This window comes from Excalfactoria chinensis, chromosome 1 (genome assembly GCF_039878825.1).
Source record: "Excalfactoria chinensis isolate bCotChi1 chromosome 1, bCotChi1.hap2, whole genome shotgun sequence".
NCBI lineage: Eukaryota > Metazoa > Chordata > Aves > Galliformes > Phasianidae > Excalfactoria > Excalfactoria chinensis.
Genome location: NC_092825.1, coordinates 44,976,652 through 44,998,836, shown reverse-complemented (window position 1 = coordinate 44,998,836; position 22,185 = coordinate 44,976,652). Strand labels below are relative to the sequence as shown.

At 39.0% G+C, this 22,185-nt stretch overlaps 1 protein-coding gene across 7 annotated transcripts in view; it reads right to left on the bottom strand.

Annotated features, from left to right (window-relative positions):
- Positions 1–828: 828 nt before the first annotated feature.
- The window catches only part of ANO4 (anoctamin 4), a 186,501-nt gene continuing 165,144 nt past the window's right edge, over positions 829–22,185 (bottom strand). For all 7 annotated transcript variants that reach the window (XM_072342020.1, XM_072341990.1, XM_072342010.1 and 4 more), the window contains 10 exons: positions 20,619–20,655; positions 18,063–18,174; positions 17,039–17,096; positions 14,674–14,771; positions 12,781–12,923; positions 11,689–11,841; positions 10,024–10,171; positions 6,741–6,860; positions 4,799–4,904; positions 829–1,904 (listed from right to left, as the gene is read on the bottom strand). In XM_072342020.1, coding sequence (XP_072198121.1) covers positions 1,713–1,904; positions 4,799–4,904; positions 6,741–6,860; positions 10,024–10,171; positions 11,689–11,841; positions 12,781–12,923; positions 14,674–14,771; positions 17,039–17,096; positions 18,063–18,174; positions 20,619–20,655 — 1,167 coding nt within the window. In that variant the 3' untranslated portion in view covers positions 829–1,712. The remainder of the gene's footprint in view (positions 1,905–4,798; positions 4,905–6,740; positions 6,861–10,023; positions 10,172–11,688; positions 11,842–12,780; positions 12,924–14,673; positions 14,772–17,038; positions 17,097–18,062; positions 18,175–20,618; positions 20,656–22,185) is intronic.

Here is a 22,185-nt window from a genome sequence, read left to right as displayed (position 1 = left end):
GCAGTAGAACAAAGTTAACAGATCTAATTTGGCAATATGTGGTCTTGGTAAAAGTGGTGCTGATGTCTAGTGGAGTTTGAGGCATCCACACAAAGGCTCTTGCACTGCATGATTTGTCCAATGCCGCTTCTATTGAATGGTTTCTAGAAGCACTTGTAGAAACAACGTGCTGAATTTTCCTCCCTGTCAAATGCCTTTGAACTAACAAGGTCATTATTCATTAATAGCTCTGAGAAAAGCATGCTGTTTTTGAAGCTCCCGTTACTTGGAAAAGTGCTAAAAGTGAATTGATGAGCTTCAGTATTTTGCATGTGGCTGTATCCTCACCAAGACATGTGGTTCACTGCAGTCTACTTACAGTCTTGGCTTTTGAACTTCCTTCTTCATGTTGTGGCTGAATATGCTACTGCACGTTCTGCAAGAATTGCAGTATTATCACTTTGAGGCAAGAGGCAGTGGAGCTTTCACAGCTCAGCATTTTGATTCATGTTGCTCCGTCCAGCACTTCTGCAGTCATCAGAGTTACAACTCTTCTATTTTGGATTGATGACTTGCAAACTTTTTAATTTCTTAATGCTAAACAATTTGCAGAAGCGTATAGTCAGTGGCACATTTTGACCAAATCTAATACTACAGCCTATGTAGAACTGCTGTGCATGAAGGATTTCAAGCTATTTTGTACTACAGCCTAGTGGTTTTCTCCCATTGCAGACAACAGAAGAAGGAATAAAGAAGAAGTTACAAGAGCAGAGATTGTAGATGATCATGTTCTCTTGCTCTGTTGACTTTGTACATCCAATTTTTCTTTCTTTTTTCTTATTTATTGTTGATTTACTTCAGACACAGACAGTCTCCTATTATGTGTATCATATATTCTCGTTCTTCTTGAGTCCTTGATGTGGCCTTGCAATACAAATATACAAGCAATTTTGGATGACGTGTCCTAGCTTAATTTGTTTCCTTCAGAGACCAGACAGACCCATAGCTGAAAAGGCACTGTTCAGATCCTTAAAACCTTACCAACCTTTCACATTAACATGTCCAAATTAATGATCCTACAGTTAAGACACATTTAGGTGCTTGCCTATCTGCCAATACTTCTGCACGTGTAATTTTTTCAGCATTGTTAAAGCATTTGATTGGACTCACGATCAAAGATCTCCTCACGGATACTAAGGTACTGTTCAAGTTACAGAAGCAATCCCCATATGTTAACTTAACTCATGGTAGCTGCTAGCTTCTTCCACTTATTCCACCATGGGATCATTGCCATGCATGTTCGGCTTGTGGTGACTACACACGTGGACATGTACTGTCATGTTGCTAATGAGCAGTCACTGGTTATGAAGTAGCTGCTCAGCCATGATGAGGAGCCATGAGATAACTAGGTAAAGCACTGTAAGATATATTGCTGCTTCGAAGTTCAGGGCCTTGAATTTAAGCCATGCCTGGAAATAGTGTGGAGACTTAACACATTGGTCTGTTCTGCTCATGCCAATATTAGCTCTGGAGAAGACTAAGCCTTGTAAGACCCCTAATTTGAAAAGACTTAGCACGGTATGCACCATTTTAAATGTGGGTACACATGTGCTGAGTGCACACAACACTGACTGTTCCTCTTTCATTGTGCTCTCTACCACAGAAAACCAGGAATTTTTTATTTTTTTTAACAGAATTCCTATCTTCTTTTAAGCAGTTTCTTCCTCACCCCATCATGGCCACTCATTGTGATAAGACTTTCCATTCTTCTTTCTTTCCTTCCTTTCTTTCTGCAGACGTTCTAATTCTGCTTCATACATCATTTCCTGAATCAGGTATTTTTCTCTCCTCATTCGATCTCTCAGATCTTTTGGGAGATCTGGGATTAAGTAGGAAATCAGGTGCTTTATGCAAAAGACAAGGTGCTGCAAAAAGAAGAAATAGTTGAAGAATAAAAACCATTAGAAGAATATGAGTCATTTCCATACTTCCTGAAATCCCTTTCCTTCAAACGATGCTGCATTAGAACTGAATGTATTACTAAATCTGAAGAAATCAAATCATGAAGATTTCCCCAACAACAACAACAACAAAATGGCAGTGGACTGTGGATTTCAGCAAAGGTCCAGAGTATCTGGGTCCAAACAAAACATCGGGGCTGTTGCATGACCTGTGTGTTCAAACCCGTGAGATCATGCTCTGCAGTGGAGTTGTCTGGGCAGGGACTGTTAATAGTGTATTGCTCTGCAGGAGAAAGATCAAGTAGTATAATATTTTCCTGTTGCTCGAAATTTCTTCCATCGGTACTGGAAAATAACTCACCTATGCACAACTAAACATTTTTTTTCTTCTAAACTGCATGTCTAATCCAAAGCTGTCTTGTCATTTACTAAGCATTCCAATTAAACGAGGTGCTCCTTTGTCCCTCATGTCTTAGGCAAGCCCCAGCAAAGCTGACTGTGATGGGGGAGGAATGCTCAATTGTCTTCCTTCATCTGACTGAAGATGGTGCAAGGAGATTTGTACACTACACTTGAGAGGAGGTCTTCAGAAATAAAAATCCTCCATCTCAACAAAAACACAGATTTTAGACTGGAGGAGTAAAGGTACTTCTTCTCCAATCAGAACCCTTCCTTTTAAATTCACTGAAAAAATATATAACATTTTCCCATGTATTCTTCCTTTATGAGAAAATAGAAAAACAACCTGCAATAACCATAATTACTGCCTGTCTGCCTAATCTAAAAACAAAAAAAGAAACAACAGCAAAATACTAAAAAGCTTCTTTAGTCACAGCACTGTCACTGAACTCTGTTTAGCCTAGGCAAATACTGAAAGGAAGTACTTATGTCTCACTTGTTTGGCCACCATCACCAAACATCACTGCATCCACTTCCTCATTGCCAAAAGGGTGTCAGAGCTGAGGTGGAAGGTTACTTAATTTGTGAAAAAACTGCCTTGAATCTCCTGGAGAGAACTTCTACTGTAACTGCTGTGGCAGCCAGAATATATCTAATAGTATTTTCCTTAGTGAAAAACAGGTATAGTTTCTGCTGAGGTTACTTTTACTATTTCATAGAGGAAGTTAAGGAAGCATTTTGCAGTATGATAAACAGAGAGCTCTCTGCTGAGAGAGACACTGGTGAGCCAACTTACAGCTTTGGTTGGAGAAAAGTAAAGTCAGTTCTCTTATGAAAGCATTGGCCAGATCTGAAAAGCTGTTCCACAGCAGGCCGTGTATTTAGCTGGGCACTCAGACTTCTGCAAGACTGATTAGTCTCAATATATTTACATCTGTCCTTATTCCATGCTGCCTTTACACATAACAGCTGAGGTGGGAATGGACTTCTGGGTCTCGCCCTATGCTCATGCAGATACACCCAGAGTAGGGTGCCCAGGACAACATCCATGTGGCTTTTTGAAGATCTCCAAATACATATATAACAAGTGTCCAGTGTCTGAAAGCCAGGCTCTCTTCAGTCTTAAAACTCCTTAGGCTGACCTACCAGTGTTGTTCTAGTTCTTGTTTGGAGAGGCATTTCCTGGCTCTCAGTGCTGACAGCTCAGGAGGCAAAGACAAGATGAAGCCCACCATGCTGCTATCAGATCTTTCTTTCCCCTGATGTTTCCCTGAACATGGCAGGGATCACCGAGAAGCCAGACTGAACTTGCATTACTTAGAGCAGTATGAGGCAAAAAGAGATGTCAGTGTGATGCCATATTCCCCTTCATCTGGGAAGGGCTGAAAACTACAACTGGGGAGTTCTCTATAGACCTCAGACTTCTTCTGACAAGACAACAAGGAATGGCAAGAAATAATCTAGAAAATGTTTCCCCTTCACTTCTTTTCTAACTCAAACGCTCAAATGTTCAGTGATCTAAAGAGGTGCTTTGAGAACTCAGTACAGAATGAATTTACAGAGCAGTATGAGTCAGAAATGTAGTATATGCTCCTGAACAGTAATGCCAATAATTTGTGGTGATGATAGCTTCCGTATCTGTGTTGGAGGCCCTGTTGCTATGATTTCAGAGAAGTGGACTGAGGAAAGTGGTCAGTTTTATTGTTTATTCCCTGTTTAGTTTCTTCTCAGTGTAAAAGGCATAGGAACTACTCATGCTGGAGGGATGCTGAGCACCTGGTTTCTGGCTTAATGATATTTAGGCCTTATGAGCTGCATCACAGCTTACTTGTCTACTCTCTTTCTCTCTGTTTTTCAAAATCAGCATAAGAATAGCAGTCATATGAAGCTGGATTTTCTCTGGGTTTGTTTTAAAGATGTCTGAGATAGTGGCACTAAGTACTAATATTATGAACTTTGACAAAGATATTGAATCTCTTCCAGCATCACCAGCTTTGTGATGCCAATAGAGATGAATGTTATTTAAAATAGAGAAAAAAAAGCTAAATGTGTAAGTGCTGCAACTTAAGCTGTCTTCATCTTTCAGTTGTTCAGATTTCATTCTTTCTGATCATGTTCCTTCCCTCCTTACTCACTAACTAGTTTGCATACAGCTTTCAGCCTAAACAGAGTGCTAATACCGAAACTTAGAAAGTAAATAAAAACAGCATTTCTTTGTCCTCTTTTCCTGTCACTGTTATAGCTTTCAAATTGCAGTATTCCCTTGTTTGTTAAAATCTAAATACCTGTGACTGTTCAGAAAATGGGAGAATATAAAGCACAATACAAATAGCAAAAACTAACATGAGAAACTTGACATCTGGTATCACGGAACAGGTCAATGAATAAGCTTCAAGAGGAAACTGGTTTTGTTTTGTTGTTTTTGTTATACAGACTTTTCCACTGGAATGGCCACTGACCTCAAATACAATAATGAAAGCCAGCCGTGCTGCTAGGACATGCCAGAACTGCAGCGTGTAGCCATAGGGCACCGGGGAGTGAGGAGGGTCTCGGTAGTCCCTGTACCTGAAAGACAAGTGAAGTACTGCAGTTAGTAAGCTCCTACCCTTCTGCCCTCAAGGAAGACAAAATCAAAACTCATCTGCTCTTGATCAATGCATTTTCTGCTAATACAGAGCACGTTGGGTGCTCAGCACCAGCAGCTGTAGCTCCCTTAGTGCAACATGGGCCTTGTAGGCACCTTCTCAGAATGCAGAGTGGTTTAGGATGCTTTTGGAGGAGTGCTTTCTTCCCTACCACAGATTGTTTTAAAACCATAAATATATCCAGTTTTGTCAGCCTGACAATCCTCACCTAGGTTCTAGATGAGCAGAAGTTAATGGAGAGTACGGCCACTGGTTTTTGTTCAGACAGCCTTTCTGGAAAAGTGCCTACACTACAGCAGGATGCAGTATTTCCTTACCTCACTATCAATAGGTGGTTTATGCTGCAATTAAAGTGACTGATGTTTAAGCAGAATTCTTATAGGTTATGTAGCTGATAAACTCAGCTGAAGAAAGTAAGGCACTCACTTTCTTTCAAGGGTAAATATACCTAATAGTTCAATGTACCTCCAAGAACAGATTTATCTTCTAGAGATTTATGGCACCAATTTTAATAGAATGGAATGGAATATCGAGGGGACAACTTATGCATTTATTGATGGGATTTCTACAACCAGCTTTAAGTAGCAGCAAGATTATGCATGTTGCTGGGGAAGAAAGGAATTAAAGGGGGGGGAAGAAACTGATCAGAATCCATAAACATTATTAAAAGGTACCATAGCAAACTACATGGAATGAAGTATTATGAAAGCAGCTCTGCTCCCCAGAAAACCTTATCTATGGAGTCAACATTGGGATGCTCTTTCTGTAAAATAAGTTTCAACAGAGAACAATGTCTTCAATATCAGTTATGTAAATAAAAGCAGTAATGTCCCCATCAACTGACAACGCTACACCACTTGAACTAGTTATTGCTAAGAAAAATGCCACAATATAGCTTTTGCTATATCCCAGAATATCTTTTTTCTTGAGATACTCCTGAATTTAAATTACATTTTTGAAATGTGAAAAATACTGGAGTACCTGTATCTGTAGCCACCAGGACTCATCCTGACAAACTAGTACTGCCATAGAAAAATGGCAACAGTATCTGTCACTTGACCCCTGGCATACCATTTAAGACTTTGATTCTCTGGACCATTACAATTAATCACTTGCAAGTCTGTCATCACAGCCTGATCTCAGACTGCTATTCCCCAGTCTGCTGGCTAATGACAAAGACACAAAGATGATTAACTGCTCATTTTATTCTGATTCAAAGCAGAAGCATATGATTATTACTAACAATTACACCTACAAGCAGTGACATAAACATGTTAACCATTCAGCTGTTAGGAAATACTAGAGCTGACGTTTCATAAAGGTAGCTTTGGACAGACTCTGTTTATGTCAGGCAGACTTGTGAAATAACTGTATGTGGACACTTCTATGCAAACCTAAGTTGACTTCCTTGTGTACAGGTTATGAGAAAATCTGATTAAGGTTTCATTTCAATGATCAGTCACTCATTATTGACCCTTTGATACCATATTCCTCCACGATGACCGCATGTGATTCAAGCCATAACACTACACAGATGCTGTAGTTGAATCACCTTCCAGATTCTCCTGCATCTAAGGAAGTAATCATGCAGATAACAACCACGAAGTACCGTAAGTATGTCCTCAAGTAGGACATTTGTTTTTTTTTTCCATTAATATTATTCAAGTTTTGAAAATTAGTTCCAACCCCAAATTTATCAGGATGTTCCTCCCTTGTAGCGTTTTAAAGCAGAGAAGTGTTTTGATCAGATACTTACCTGCAATATTTTAATGGCGAACCAGAGAACTCACTTCCATTCGATGTAGGCTCTGAACGGTTTTCAAAGTCCGACACCAGAAATACTGATAAACTGGCATTAACATAGCCAACCATACACCTAGAGGGGAAAAAATCCTTTAGTCAGGACACAGCAACAGTCTTCTATGAACTGTTCTACCCAGGAGGAAGTTCTCTAAGTTTCATGAAATTTGCAGTTTAACTGCAATGCTTAGTCATGTTTGGAAGGGATACTGAGGCATTATAAAAGAAATGCTGATGTACATCAGTGAATAATGGTAGATTTTTATGGGAGAAGAAACGGTGAAGAATGGGACTGGTTACCTCTGAAAAGTAGACAGGTAGGGAAAATAGGGAGTGGCACCAGGGAGATGATTAGAATACTCCCACTGTCACTCTCATGTTACAAACACAAAGGAATATTAAATTAAAATGGAAAGGCAATGCACCTAAAACAGCTGAGGGAAATAAGACTTTGTTTATTTATTTATTTATTTCCAAAATGTCCAGTTAATTAGAGAAATCTGGTATTAGAAGATCGCAGATTGGTTGAATGCTGGGAGGGATAGGCAGAGTTTGGAGAACACTGAGTAACAGAATGTACATTGCATGATAAAGGGCAGTGGGAGTCACAAGAAGGCTCAAACTCGGCATTAATCCTATTGAGGACAGGGAACATGCATTGTGCTTTTCACTCAAACATGGGTAAGTACTGGTGCACCAAGAAATCCTTCATTCTCCAGCTGAGAAGAAAATACTTCAGCTAGCAAAACCTGCAGTAACCAACCACATCACCATCAGGGCCATCTGTTTTTAGTATTTCAAAGCTAAAACATAGAGACCACTGACAGAATTATATGAGGCTGCCAGATTTTGAGTCAGGAAGAAGGAAGGATTGAACCAACCTGTCTTCATTCTCATAACATACATGCTGAACTGAGCTAAAGGGAAAGATATTTAAACATATTTTACAGTGCATCAAGAGGTCAAATACAGATTTAGCCACCCACAGAACTATTCTGCATTCTTCCATGTGCTGTCTTTAGGAATAAGAACCCAAAAGATGAGTATAATTTCTCCACAAAACACAGTTAATTTTTCAAAAAGCTGTAATCAATGAACAGATTTAGCTACCATAAAGGATAGCTTCTAAATGTTCTGGTTGGTACTGTTTTGCCAGGCAGTTCTGACCCACAGGGATGCCAGAGACAGCAACGGAAAGCAACTCTCACCTCCATTGAACTAAATCTGTTATACTACCACTCTGATTTCAAGAACAATTCTACTGTTATTTAGACAAGAATCTGAAATGCGGAACTCAAGGTCAGACAACTGAGGTGTGAAAATTGCTTTTAAGAGAATATTTGAAAACCAATTTAGTTCTGCCAAGAACTGCTGCAGGAAGCCAACAGTCTTTGGTGATATACTTCATTCCTTAAAAACCCACTTTGGCTTCATCTGTTGGATATATAGTTATTATATATATTATTTATATAATTAAATCTCAGCATTACCAAACCAGAAAGCCTAAATCTGTAATTATTTCAAGTTGTTTTGCCAGAGGTTCAGACAGCATTATATGGTTTTCTGCACAGTAAGAGATGATTATTTTTTAACTAGGGATTTTAAAATATTTGAGAAATTACATTTAAGAACCGCCTGGTTTGGATTCAAGAGCTCCACATTGATTAGATTTGGAACTTAACATAATTTCAACATTTTTTCTAGTATTGCTGGTGTGTTATATGGATTTAATACCTACAGATGTTTTGGGAAAGAAAAAGAGAATCTCCCTCATGTAAGTCAGTCAATAGCAGGTACTCTTCACACCCTAATTTAACTTGAGAAAATTCATTATTCCTGTGGATATTTAATAGCTTCTGTCTTTTCTAACAGCAGTTACGAATAGCAGCATCCAGAATGATTGCATAACTTTTATCTAATTTGGCTCCGCCACGGGATTGATATCAAATTATTTCATCTGACAAATTCATCCAGAATAGCAGCAAAGCTATGAAAATGCTATACAAGAGGTTTGTAAGAAGAGCTTCTTCTGTGAGCCAAGCTACTTCCCCAGTACTGAATAAGTTTTAAAACCGGTGAGTCGTATCTGATTCCTTACAAAAATCAAATGTTTTTTCCCATGCACACTGGCTCTGAGAAAATCAGTTGCAAGGAAAACTGCTGACAGTGCCTCAGTGTCCTATGGATCTTCATCACAGCAGAAGCAGAGGCGTAGGCTCAGCAAATGCTGGCACCAGACCAAACACCTTACCAGCAAAGAGACTTTAACTCCTCATGAAAATAAATGGAACAGTCCTGCAGGCACATGTTAAAATGCCAATCTAGTAGTAGAACAGCAAGTTAGCAGCACTGCTAATCAGGAACTGCCCCATCCGCTGCCCTTCTTCCATCAGTAGGAATAAAAGTATTGGCAAACACAAGGTATAAAAAAAAGCAGCAACAGAAGAATCCACTTGCTATAGCAAGGAAGAAAAATCAATCTGCCATATGTCCGACAGCAGAACATAAGCCCCGTAATTCTCTCTCCAGTTAAGATTGTGTTTCTCTGAACTGCAGGCTCTTGCTAATGGAGCTGCCAGGAGATCATTTGCAAACTGCGTCCATTTGTGTTCAGCTGGATTCAGTGACCTTCCCCCTGTCCAACAGCCAAGATTTTACAAGTTGCCGTGTGGCAGCTAGACTCATACTTAATGTAATCTCAGTGTTTACCAACACTGAAAGAAAATCCACTTAGGCAGCAGGAGTTTACAAATGTCTCCTGAAAGATGTAACCTAAGGACTCTAGTTTTAGAAGGAAAACAAATTACTTTGCTCTGTCAGGATGCCTTGATTTATCAGCTGGGAATTGCTTCCTCCTGTGAGACTCTGCTTTCTGGAACAATGCATGCTGAATACAGGAAATGCAGCTTAATGAATAAATATAAAATGCTGATTAAATCTTTAAGTGATAAATATGTGCATAGCTTCAGAATAAAAAGAGGACTATACCCATGTACACCAGGAAATGTGGTTTGTGCAGCATACTATTACACAAGCCAAATTTCTGTCACGTTTTCCTTGAGTTAACCTCATAGATTACAGCCAGTCAGCAGGCCACTCTATCTGTGGCTGAAATCTGTTGCCTAACCACAAGCAGTAAATTTGGGTTGGTGGAGTTGGTACATATACAGACAGAACTGTTGTATCTATTCAAGCAGTGTAATTTTCATGCACCACTGCCCTCCCAGAGAAAAGCTTACTTTTGCCCAGCTTCTCCTTGGCCAGCACAAGGTCCGTATTTGTAAGCATAAACAAGCCGAGGGATGAAATCTGATGTCACAGCTATAACAAATGCATTTGTGATAACGGAAAGAATTCCAATGCCTTCCAGAATCCCATACCAGATTCCTGCATGATAAGGAAAATGTGTTATCTATGGAAAAAAAATTAAGGACGAAAAGATTTCAAATACTGCATACTCTGAAGCAATTGTCCCACCACTCAAAAATTATATAGTTTCTATCAGAGATACTAACTAAAAATTATTGTCTTATTGAGCAGCAAGATCTCAGTAGACCAGATTTATGTTCTCACTGGGTGGCAAGTCACCAGTATGTATGTCAACATGTATCTCTTCACATCAAAATCTTCTTGCCATGCTAGTGCTATATGATGGCACATGGCCCCTACACATCAACTGGGCTCCTGGGCCCAGTTTTAACTGCCTGAAAGATCTTGTGGCACAGACAAACAGCAATTCTGATGATGAAGATCATCACTGAGAAATACATAAGAGGCAGGTTAGATATAACCATTGATTTTAATGAGGAATCGTGCTATCCCTAAAAACTTTGCTGAATAGGGACCAACTGCAACTCAGCTGCTTGAATACAAAAAACAACACCATTTTCCAATGCTTTTATTATTGAAATTATATAACTGTCTCCTCAGAAATTGTCTGCTGTGAATGCTGTGTACTGGCTGATGTGCAGGCTAGTACCTGAACTCCTCACAGATTCATACTGTTCACACACAAGGTTTTACTCAGGTACATGGCAGAGCACTCTAAGAGCAGAAATTCTGGGATTCTGCTATTTCATGGTGAGGCCTATGGTTTTCTGCAGTGCAGATGGGCAGCAAGGTATCCTACTTAGCTTTCCAAGGCACAGGAATTCAGCACTGGGTAAGTAAGTTTGTATTGTAGCATCCTTCCTAAAGGTGTTTTGTTTTGGCATGCTGCAAGGATGGGTGTGTTTTATAATCAGTTCAGAGAACTCTTGTATCAGTGTGTGGCCGAGTGACCTCAAGGTTATGTGAACCCTGTGTTTAGCAATGCAGGCTTTCCTCATTGACAGTAAATTGTTTCTTGGAATCTTGATCAATCCTGTCTCATGAACCCAGGGACCTAGTGGATGTAGCCACCGAGTCATAGGGGATGCTTTTGGCCAGGCAGATAGAAAACACAAATGACTCTTGCTGAATGGTGGCTGCTTTAATTTCATTTTGACATTTCTGCAGCTCTCTTTGGTTATTCTATTTTAACCAAGCAGTCATATTTGTTCACAGTGTATAAGCCACAAGAAAAACTTGTAGAGGACACTGGTCACTTTGTTAAAATATAGAATCACAGAATATCCTTAGCTGGAAGGCCCCAAAGGATCATTGAGTCCAACTCCTGGACATACTGGCTGTTAAGTCACTCAGAAAATCCTTATTATTATTTTTTTTTTTCTTTTTCCTTTTCCCCCCAATATAGGCTATAAATTGCATAAATAGACTCGCATTGGATGTTTGAAGCTCTTTGTGCATTGTCAAATTGTGTGTTGCTAATGCAGAGGATGACTGAAAATTCCTTAAACCACTCTTACTTTTAATGGTCAATATTTTGTCCTAAAAATAACACACACACTTAACGAAGAACTCACCTATATCCTTGGCTCTTGAAGCTAAAGGTCTTCTCCACTGGGTGACAAATTTGTATGCATCAAGCCTAATTTCAATAATATTGTTAAGTAAGGCCAGAAGCGGTGCCAATGGAAAAGCTGCCACAAAAATGGTTGTGAATCCAAACTGAAGAACTAGGAGAGAAAGGGAAAGGTCACAGCGTAACTGTTGAGCTCTAATTCTAAGGGCTAAGAGGGTGAAGTATTTCACACACAGACATCTCTTACTCTGCTGTACCATACAGTAGTCAAGTGACTGCTGCGCAAATCTTCCTTGCCAAAAGTTCAGAGTGAGAATGACCAGAAGAAACACACATCTAACCCTGAGACAAAGTTCAACATCAAGAATTTTCAGCTGGGAGAGAAGTTTGGAGTTTTTTTTAAAGAAATTTTTACTCCAGCATCAATTAGGATATCTGAATACTTGCTAAGATTACAGCTTAAACTACTGAAGGGCCGCTGTCTGAGACCGTATGTAAGATTCCAGAGGCAGGTATTCAGGTCCTAAATTTTGCACTACTTTGAAAAGAATCATGTGAGAGAGAAAAGAAAAAAACAAAACAAAACCAAAAAACAGCCATTCAAGATATATGCAGTTCAGTCACACAGGGCCAAAGCTTTTTTCTTTGACATTCGTTTACAACAGTGATCCTCCTATGCAGTGACATTGACAGGCAGTAAATGAGGGGTGAATTTTTGACAAACAAGCTGTTCCACATAGTTTTAAATAAAAACCCGAGGGAACTTCCTTGAGCAAAAATGAGCAAAGAATTTCAGAAACATGTACAGGTGAAGGGTTGCAATGTAGAAAGCAACCTTCCCCATACAAAGCCAGAATCAGAAGTGTTTCATAAATGTGGGCTTAGCAAACCAAATGCACTGTGGTTAGCTTACACTTGGTCTTGCTCTCAGAAATTCACTCCCATCCCTCACCTGACTTGTGAGAATGAGAACCATTCTGTAGCCTTTTTAGTTTCATACAGCAACTGCTAAAAGAGCACGCCAACTCACATCAACAAAAAAGCAACAACATTAAAATCTACTGAAGAGAGAGAAATAATGTCAGTGCCATACTCATTTCTAGGTATTCATCAAACAGTCCATAAGCATTCATAGGCTGAAGATTATAGTCCTTTTCCCACTGTGGGAAGCTTGTTTTTCTCTGTGTGCCATACTCTTGCCGTAGTTTTCTCCTGGTCCACCAATTTTGAATTAGCCTACATTTTGAAATAAATGAGAGAAACAAAGTAAAGACTGTTACTGACTATTCAAAACTAAACTGGGAGAGGCTAAATGTGCACAACATACCTTGAAAACATTTTCCAGTGCATGGGAAAATATAGTTTTGGTAATATATATTGCTGATGATAGTATAATAGGTATAAAAACAGATAAGGCTGATGGGCTGTTATTCAGGTCTAGATGTTATTAAAATGAAAAGGAGATTCTGACATATTGTTATTACTTCTTTTTGTCTACATAAAATGGCAAATCACTTCAAGGTCTTTTTATAAGGCCAAATGCAGCGTTCCACTGAGACAGTTAAGCTCTGAACAAGAAACTGTTAAATGGCTTCTAAGGTTGCTTGATCTCTTCCTGTATCTTGGGGGGGGGGGGGGGGGGGGGGTAGTGGAAATTTTACACTACAGTTGTCTCCAAATCATGTTCTTTGCAGAAATTATTGTGTTCTTTCATACAAAATGGAAACAAAACATGCTTGGCTGCAGCATTTCAGGGCTAGAGAGGATATATGAAAGCTGGAGAGCACCTGTATCTCCCGCAAGAATGAGTTTAAGCTTCTCAGCATTACTGCGATGGTGATTTGTGATGTGACTCTAAAGAGAAGGGACTGACTTACAGCAGTTTATTCCTATTACAGCACCTCCTATTTACTTCTGTCAACTTCTGTAATCCTATGCAATGCTCATTATTAGGTTTCAGTATCTTTATTAATAAGTAGGAGAAAGATCTAATGAAAACTGACAAAAGAGGAAGGGAGTGGAAAGAAGGATCAATGCTTCTGCTGCTGCTGCTGCTCCCCCCCCAACCTCAGCTGCAAAATCCTGACAAGCACTGCTAGGTGCCCACTCGAGAAGATGGATGAATAGTGAATGCTGAGTACCTTGATTGCCCATTACACTGTGCATTTAAATCATTCACCCCATTCTCATTACTGCTGGATGTGATCAGTGCCGAGGCTGCCTGAAATCAGTGCTGCAACACATTCTGCAGCTCAGGGACCAGCCTCTGCGCTAGCTCTTCTATGGATCCTGCAGTGAAGCAAAATCCCTCGAAGCTGCAGAACTTGACAAGGGCAAACTTTCTGACAATGTCAGCTCTCTCTTATGCTTTCACACTCGCTATTTTCCCTTGATGTCCTGCCACACTGTCTCTAGCACCGACTATCTCTATTAATCATACTCATTAAATACTAATCAATGAAAAGTGAACCAGTAGGAAATAAATACCCAGATCACCAGGGGACATACCTACATACCAGTCAGTACATTTTTCTGGCTCTGAGAGTGAACATGCCCACAATGCATTTTTTTTCCAACTCAGACCCACCCTTTCAGGCAACTTTTATCACTCAGCAAGGAGAAATCTAATTTAGAACTTTCTGACACATAAAAAAATGGTACACATAATATTACCTGTGCAAGGCATACAGTTGTCTTACAGTTATCATTACAGAGTTTTAAAAAATGGAATACAGTATAATTAAGTACTTCCTACTTATTTGTTTGTTAGTATTGATATTGCACTTTCCATTCTGCAAACTATGTATAAAATCAAAAACCCATAGCACCAGCTATCTGGAAATCTAAGTTTAGAGCTGTCTACCTGAATGGATATTTTCTACTCTTATGGCCCATCTACCTTGTTTTTATGTAGCAGTCTATAAGGGAACAGTAAACTCGGTATTCTTCTGTGATCTACAAAAACATAAGCATTAAGTTTACTTACGGGTAGCCTAGTTCCATGAAATTATTCCAGGTCTGCTTTAGCACCATTATGATACCCATTTGCATACAGAGATCAATAAGGCATCCACTAGGGTGGCACTACAAACAAAAAAGAAACAAAACGTTAAATAAAAATAACCCACAGTTTTAATTATTTCTTAAAGAGCATAAATTAATATTGATTATTTTACTTAAAGGAAATTAAGTGCTGCTTTCTTTATTATTATTCTTTAAATACAGACTCACAGGAGCATATGAAACTGTATTGTACCATGAGCCTTTTAAGTCTGTCATCTAATTCTCTGCAGGCTGAATCAGCTGAAACAAATCGTTTTCATCCTAGTACTGCTAATAAGTTGTACAGCAGTGGGTAAGATAGAGGCAAAAGCTAACAGATTTCTCCACTGATTCCAGTATTTTTTAGGGGGACTGACTATGCTTCAAGTCAAAAAATGAAAATTCCTCCTGACTGTGCGAGTAAAGTCTTTATGCCTAGAGGATAGACCTAATACTGTTTATTATGTACTTAATGTACGACTGAGTTAACTCCTTAAAGCTATTTCTCTTCTTGAAGACTTACAAATCTCTTTCAAGTAGAAGTTCTCAACATCTCTTGCTGAGTGCTTACTTGCTTTACCAGGCCTTGAGGAAGAAGAGCTGTAGCTCTGGGGAGAGATACTCAGCTAGTAACAATTTAGGTGATGACACTGTTTTTAGTCTTAGTATTAGAAGAAATCGAAAAGTGCCAAAAACTTTCCAAACAGTGGAGTCTAAGCTGCATTAAGTTCTGGGTATTATGGATAAGTGAAGGAGATTGCTGCCACTGGAACTATTCCTCTTTAGGTTTTAAAGAGAAAAAAAAAAGATATTAGTTATGACATCTAGCAAAATGCAGTAGGAATTTCTTACACATACTGCATTATAGTCCTCAGAGCCAGGGCTCCTTCTGAGGTTTCTGTTGACCTCATTCAGCTTCTCTTTAGATTTACAGGGTAGCAGATTGATTTTTCTTTTTATTAATTAACTTCACTAGCATCATTATTAAATCATCATCCTTCTATTTTTAGGAATCAGTCACAAAAGAAAATATAGCCTAAGAAAGGAAAGTGAAGTAGCAGCAATGTTACAGACATAACACCAACAATATACTGTGTACGTTGTGGTCTGGATATACATTGGAACACTGGACCAGGGTATATCATGTTATCCAATGTCTTGCACTTGTCCTCATCCAGTGGGTGAAGAGAGGGCAATTAAAGGGATTATAGTCTAAAGCCTGTTCCTAATATGGCCTTGTATGGATATGGTTGGTAAAGCTGAGACTTCTTTATTAGACAATTCTTAATCAGCTTTTTTTTCTTTACTCTGAGACAGGCAAAGTAATAAGGTAATAGTAGGTTCCACCAGCAACTGACCCAACCCGTAACATGTCACTGCTGCACCTCACTCCCAAACTTGATTCTTCCTTCCTCCCCTTACTGCTCCTGCAAGCGTCCCCCATGCTCTGATTCTACCATGAGCTGATTCAGCCCAATAACTTAACAGAAAAATAAATGATTTCACCAGGAAAAGAAAGTTTCCTGCTGATACAGGGAACTGAATAGGCTCCTCACAAGGTTGGACAAAACACAGTCAGTGCAGAAGAAGAAGGAGCAAGCTTCTGGAGAAGGCTCAAAGACAGTGTAGAACTGACCTCCTTTTGCAGCAGCAATCTGTTAGGTCAGCTTGGTCTCTCTCAGACTTCGAAGGGATGTTCTGTCTGTCTGCTCATTTACCACTTATTCTTTTAATGTACAGAATTCACTGCTTCAAAATTAGGATGGCTAATTCTTCTTTTTGTTTTGTTTTGTTTTTGCTAGTGTTTGGATTATTTATATTAACCAAAATGCTCAGATATCTGGAAGTGTTTGTAAATTCATGTTGGCAGTGTAAAGATCTGCATTTTTTTCTTGCCATTTGTCATGCATTTGCAAAATGTTTTTTTCATCACTCATCTGTAAAGCAAGAAAAAGTTCAGAAGAAAAGGTTGTAAGATTCATATCAAACAGACCCATTTCAAGGATGAAACATTTCCAACATGAAAATACAAATAAAGGAGAAACTGTTTGATACAGACCTCCAAATGTGGTGCTCAGATTGAAACTACTAGCATTGTAAAGGGCAAGCGTGTTGACATACAGCTGTTTTTGTAGCAGGCAGTTGAGTGTTGGTATTGCGGAGTTCAAGAACAGAAAATCCAACACCACACTCAAAGATACCTGGATAGAGTTCTATGTCTGCCTTTGCTTGCATTCACTGCAACTGTGGGCAGCAGCTAAATCTGTGTGTATCTTGTTTCAGGAGCATAAGAATTAGCAAACACTCACCTCTTCCAGTCTCCACCGGTTTATCAGCCTTAGGTAGGCTCCAGGGTGTCCTGTAAATCTTTAACACATGAATATACATCAGTGATGTTGCATGAACAGTCTATTTACAGCAGGGGAAGTAAGCTTACACTGTTGTTTTAATCTAATGTCACCTTAGCATGATTAACTATAAAGGACATTGCATGAGAAAAAGATGTGGGGATTCCTGGAATAATTTACACGAAGGGCTAGATTTATTTTTACTTCCAGTTTAATGTGAACATGAAGTATTGTGCTGTTTGATGCTAAGCATATGCAATACAGAGAAAAAAAATCTGAGTAAAACTGTTTATATCTATTTGGAAAATGACTTTCAACTGACAGCTCATTTTCTCACCCAGGCTGAGGTATCTGCCTTTCTGTGAAACCAGTGAAAATATTAGTTCTCGCCTGGAAAATATTATTTTCTTACAATTCTCTCATGATGCCGCCCAGAATAATTCCCAGCATCCCACATGCAAATAACCCACACTGATAGTTTGTCAATCTCTACTGAAAGGCTTAGCTTTTGCTTGAAGTGGGTTTGCAGGAAGAGGCATACAAATATATACATATATATCTCATTTTATGCAGAAAAAAGGTCTGTTTCTCTGGTAATGGTACAAATCTCATAAAAACAAAGCAGCAAAGTATTCAGTACTCAGAAAGAAAAAAGATCACGGCTACATTTTTTACTTAACTGTACAAGTTACCCACATAAAGACAGAGCTAACTTGCTTGCATGCATATTACTGGGGACAGCATCAGTTTCCAGTAGCAAAATTGCTAGGAGTTAGTGTTAAGGTAATATGGTGCTAGGAAAATAAAACCACATATGTTTCAGGGCTTTGGTAGGAAAATAAAACTGTAATGTTTCCTGCGTTGCTAATGCTGAAATTTGCATTTTAAGATGTGCGACAATACTGTACCATCTTGTTTCATTAGAGACAATTTTATTACTCCTCTCCTCACTTTGTGACTATGAGGATGCAGATATCAATCCTACCTTCCAAGGAAGAATGCTATATAAAAGGTAGAGCTGTTCAGGTTGACAAACTGAAAAAGAAACATTTTCAATGTGAAGCTGTTCTCCCACTCAGATTCTGTACGAGGCTGCTCTGTGAAGAAAGAGAGCAGAGTTTGAGAGGTTTAATCAGATTAACAATTTTGTTTGGCACAAAGGATGTAGGCCCCTATCTGAGCAGGCAATGTGTTTGTAAATTAGCCTGCTGATTTCCTTGTACAAACTGACAGTGGAAATGGTATCCAAAAGAAGTACACAGCAAGCTAGCTTGTAAAGACTCTGAAATCTGTTCAGATATCTGGATACATACATTCCCAGGAAACTGCAAGATAATGTGTGTATTCTTACAGGCTCAGGCTGTTCTCTCATTTCCTGCTCTGCAATCTACCATAACAACACACCACTACAAGCTGTGTAAGAGCCTTTTTGTTGGAGATGTCACACTGAAATGAAGTAAATAAGCAAATCTTCCTTGTGGTTCTGTTTCAGGGTTGTGCCCACCATGCTGGCACAAAAGGGCTCTGTACAGGCATCAGCAGAGAGCCACTTTCCTTGTCCCAGGGAGCTCCTCACAGAACAATGAGACAAAAAGACTTCACAGTGTATGGGTGAGGCAAACAGGAAAGAGGTAGACATATGTCTTCTCTTCAGCTTGGCCCTTAATCTCCATCTAAAGAGTAATCAAGATATGAGTTAACCAAACAACTACTATGCCAACACACTAGTACCATGGCCTGCAACTGTTTTCCAGTTGGCACGAACTTGTTATCAATCATCCACTGCTGTGAACAGAAGTAATAAGGAGAAAAGCAGAGGTAGTAATGGTAGCACTGTGTATCATAATGGTAGTACCTGTATTTGTACTTCCAAAGGAATCTCTATTAGATTACAAGCACAAAAAAGATAAACTAGATTTTGTTTAGTAGCAGATATTCTATCCATGAGGAAATTTCAGACACCTGAACAAAACTGCAGAATAGGCTATTCATCAACAACTGCTCTAGTGATTTGGAAATGCCTGTCAAGAATGCCAAGTCTGTGCATGCTGGTACCTACATAAGCAGCTAAACAAAAGGAAATGAAACATCAGAGATTTTTGATGCCACCATGTGTTGAATTTACAGGGCTGCTGCAGCTGAAGCTTTGCTCATGCACCTTTCAAAGGGAATGGCAAAACTCTGGGGCAACATGGATTTGATTTCAGAAAAGGTGATGTAATGGCTGAAGAAGAACATCCTGAATGTCCTCCTAATTCCACTCTGAGCTTATTACACTGATAAAGATCATTCAAATGAAATCAGCTATTTATGCTACCAAATTAAATAACACACAATAGAAGCTGGACATGGTCAGAACAGCATGACCCACTGAGTCCTCACGTAAGTGCATTCTGAAGAGGCTACAAGAAGAAGACCTACCTTGATGATAATCTGGCAGAAAGTAAATAAGCTTCAAGGTCTCTGTACCATATCTTACTGTCCACAGGATGTCACAAGGAATAAAAAGAAATAGCCCATGCAAATCACTACTTGAAAGTCATTTTTGTCAGCTGTAACTAGTAGGGGTCTTTTCCACGAAAATAGGATGGCAGTAATATTTTAAATTTAAGGCATAAAAATAAGGACTCTCAATCTAAGAAACAACAGAATAAAATTCGACCATAGACACATATTGAACATATAACAGATGACTGTCCAGATGTAAAAAAAGTTCCAATACTAGCTACAATCAACTGTTTCCTCTGAGGAAATTTTGTGGAAATCTGTCCTCCTGAACATCACCAGTGTGCACAGATAATTCACACTTCTCATTCACATGCAGTTACTGGTTGACTTAATAGGCCTTCAGCAATCTTCTCATTTCAGATTTCTTGATCCAAGTAGCATCTGTTAACTTCCACCAACAACTGCAATCTTCCAGAGTGATGAGGATCTCCATGGACTCAGTGATAGTCCATTACTACCCTAGTATGTGCTGACTGTAAATCCAAAGAAACACATTGTCCTTACCCTAGCATCTTTAAGGCCAATCTGAAAAATTAGTTAAACTTAGAACACCGCTAGAGTTCAATCAACTGGTAAAAGTTGATGAGACACCTAGCTCTTTTCCCTCCCAGTTACTGCCCCTCCTGTTGCAATGAGTCCAAGAGTCATTAAGCAACTTATTTTCTAGCTACAGATGTGGCTGCCAAAATTGGTTCCCATTTCAAGGCTTCTGCAAACCTGGGAGTTTTGAGTGCTCAGACTCTGAAAACTTCAGTTACACTTTTGTCCCTGTGGTAACATTTCAACTTTTTACAAGGTAAGGGGCTTGATCGAGAACCAAGAACTGCAGGCGAGTGATTCTCACTGTTGCTAATTGAATTGCACTACAGTTTAGTTTATAATTCTCATTTATTATAAACTTAAGAAAATAATTAATTCCTAATATATTTAAAATTAATCAAGACTTTCCACACAGAGAGTTGGAGTGCTGTCACAGCACTGGGACAAAAAAATCAGCACAATATCATTCCATTTTTTATTTAACGTCACTTACCTAAATTTGTCAGGAAAAGAGCAACCTTTTCATACAGCTGAAACAGAGAAAAAAGAGTCTCTTAGGCACGTGGTCAGCTCAAAAATATAATACTGTTTTCTAGGTAACTGCTTTTACCTGTTAGATATGACATTCAGATTGATCCCTGTCATGTTTTGTTAACGACAGTAATAAAACTATAAAATGATAATACCATAATGATATAATCAATCAAGGAACAGTAATAATTGTAAGCTTACATTCAGCTCTTTTCATCTGTAATACATACAGAAAAAGTGCTGTTAGTGTTCCTATTTTGCATACACAGTGAAGAAGAGTCTAAAAGTTATTTCAAAACCATAAAGGAGAGCAATAGTGTTTTTGTTTTAGTTATTTCTGGAACATTTATCACACAAATAAAGCCACCCTAAGACTATTCTTTCATTTTCTGGGGTATTTTTTATTATTTATGTGTATTTTTGATGCTGAAAAGAATGAAAGTTACTGGGGAGAGTTGGTTCTTAAGAGGAAGTCATTATTAGTCCTCATGAAAGCTTTGGGTTGGGAGGGACCTTTAAGATCATGTAGTTCCACCCCCCTGCTATAGGCAGGGACACCTCTCCCTAGACCAGGTTGCTCGAAGCCCCATCCAGCCTGGCCTTGAATGCTTCCAGGGTGGGAGCATCCACAGCTTCTCTGGGCAACCCGTTCCAGTGTCTCACCACCTTCACAGTAAGGATCTTCTTCTAATCAGAGACATTTCTTGGCTGATCTCAGTGGTACTGTTCTAAATCCTAAGTGGCACTTACTGATGTTAGCAGGTACCAAGGTCTCCAGCTCTCTGTGAGACTGCTAATTTAATAAAGCTTATAAAAATTAACTTGGAGGGTTTCCACAATCTATATTTGCAAAGATTTTTTGAACCCAGAAAATACATCACCACCATCAGTATCAGTGTTAAGTAATATAATCAGTTCAATTTGCTTTAAGTGAGGATAGGGTCCTCCCGCAAAATGTTAATTGTCCTTAACTCTTACTGATGCCACAAGGATACCAAAATCCTCATACTACAGGCTCAAGTACTTATTCCTAAAGTAGGCATAAGCAATATTTCATTACATTTGCAGTTATCCTTACAAAATGTTACTTACATTGAGTTATATACAATTTACAGATCAGACTGACTGCTTAAGAGCTGAAGTAATCCTGAATTATCTCATCTGTGCTAACAACCACCTCTTGCTGTGAACTGCTTTTTAGAACCTTTGCTGTAAACAGTTTTGATTCAAGTAATAAGAAAGATGGTTTCTTCTGGGTTTCAAATCATCTCCTAAAGGCAACTGTGGAAGTGCTAAATGCCTGGGTAGTTTATATCCTGATCCCAGCAGGGACTGCACTGTTTTATAAATGTACATTGCTCTGCAGATGTGAATATCAAAACCCTGTACTGTTACTGTTCCTCATGGAACTGTAAGATCGTATTAGGGATTCCACTAACAACTTCTGGATGAGATTATCTGCTACTGCAGTTTATCACTACTGGTCCCACAGAGCACCATTTAGGATAATGTTTCTTTGTTCATGTTTT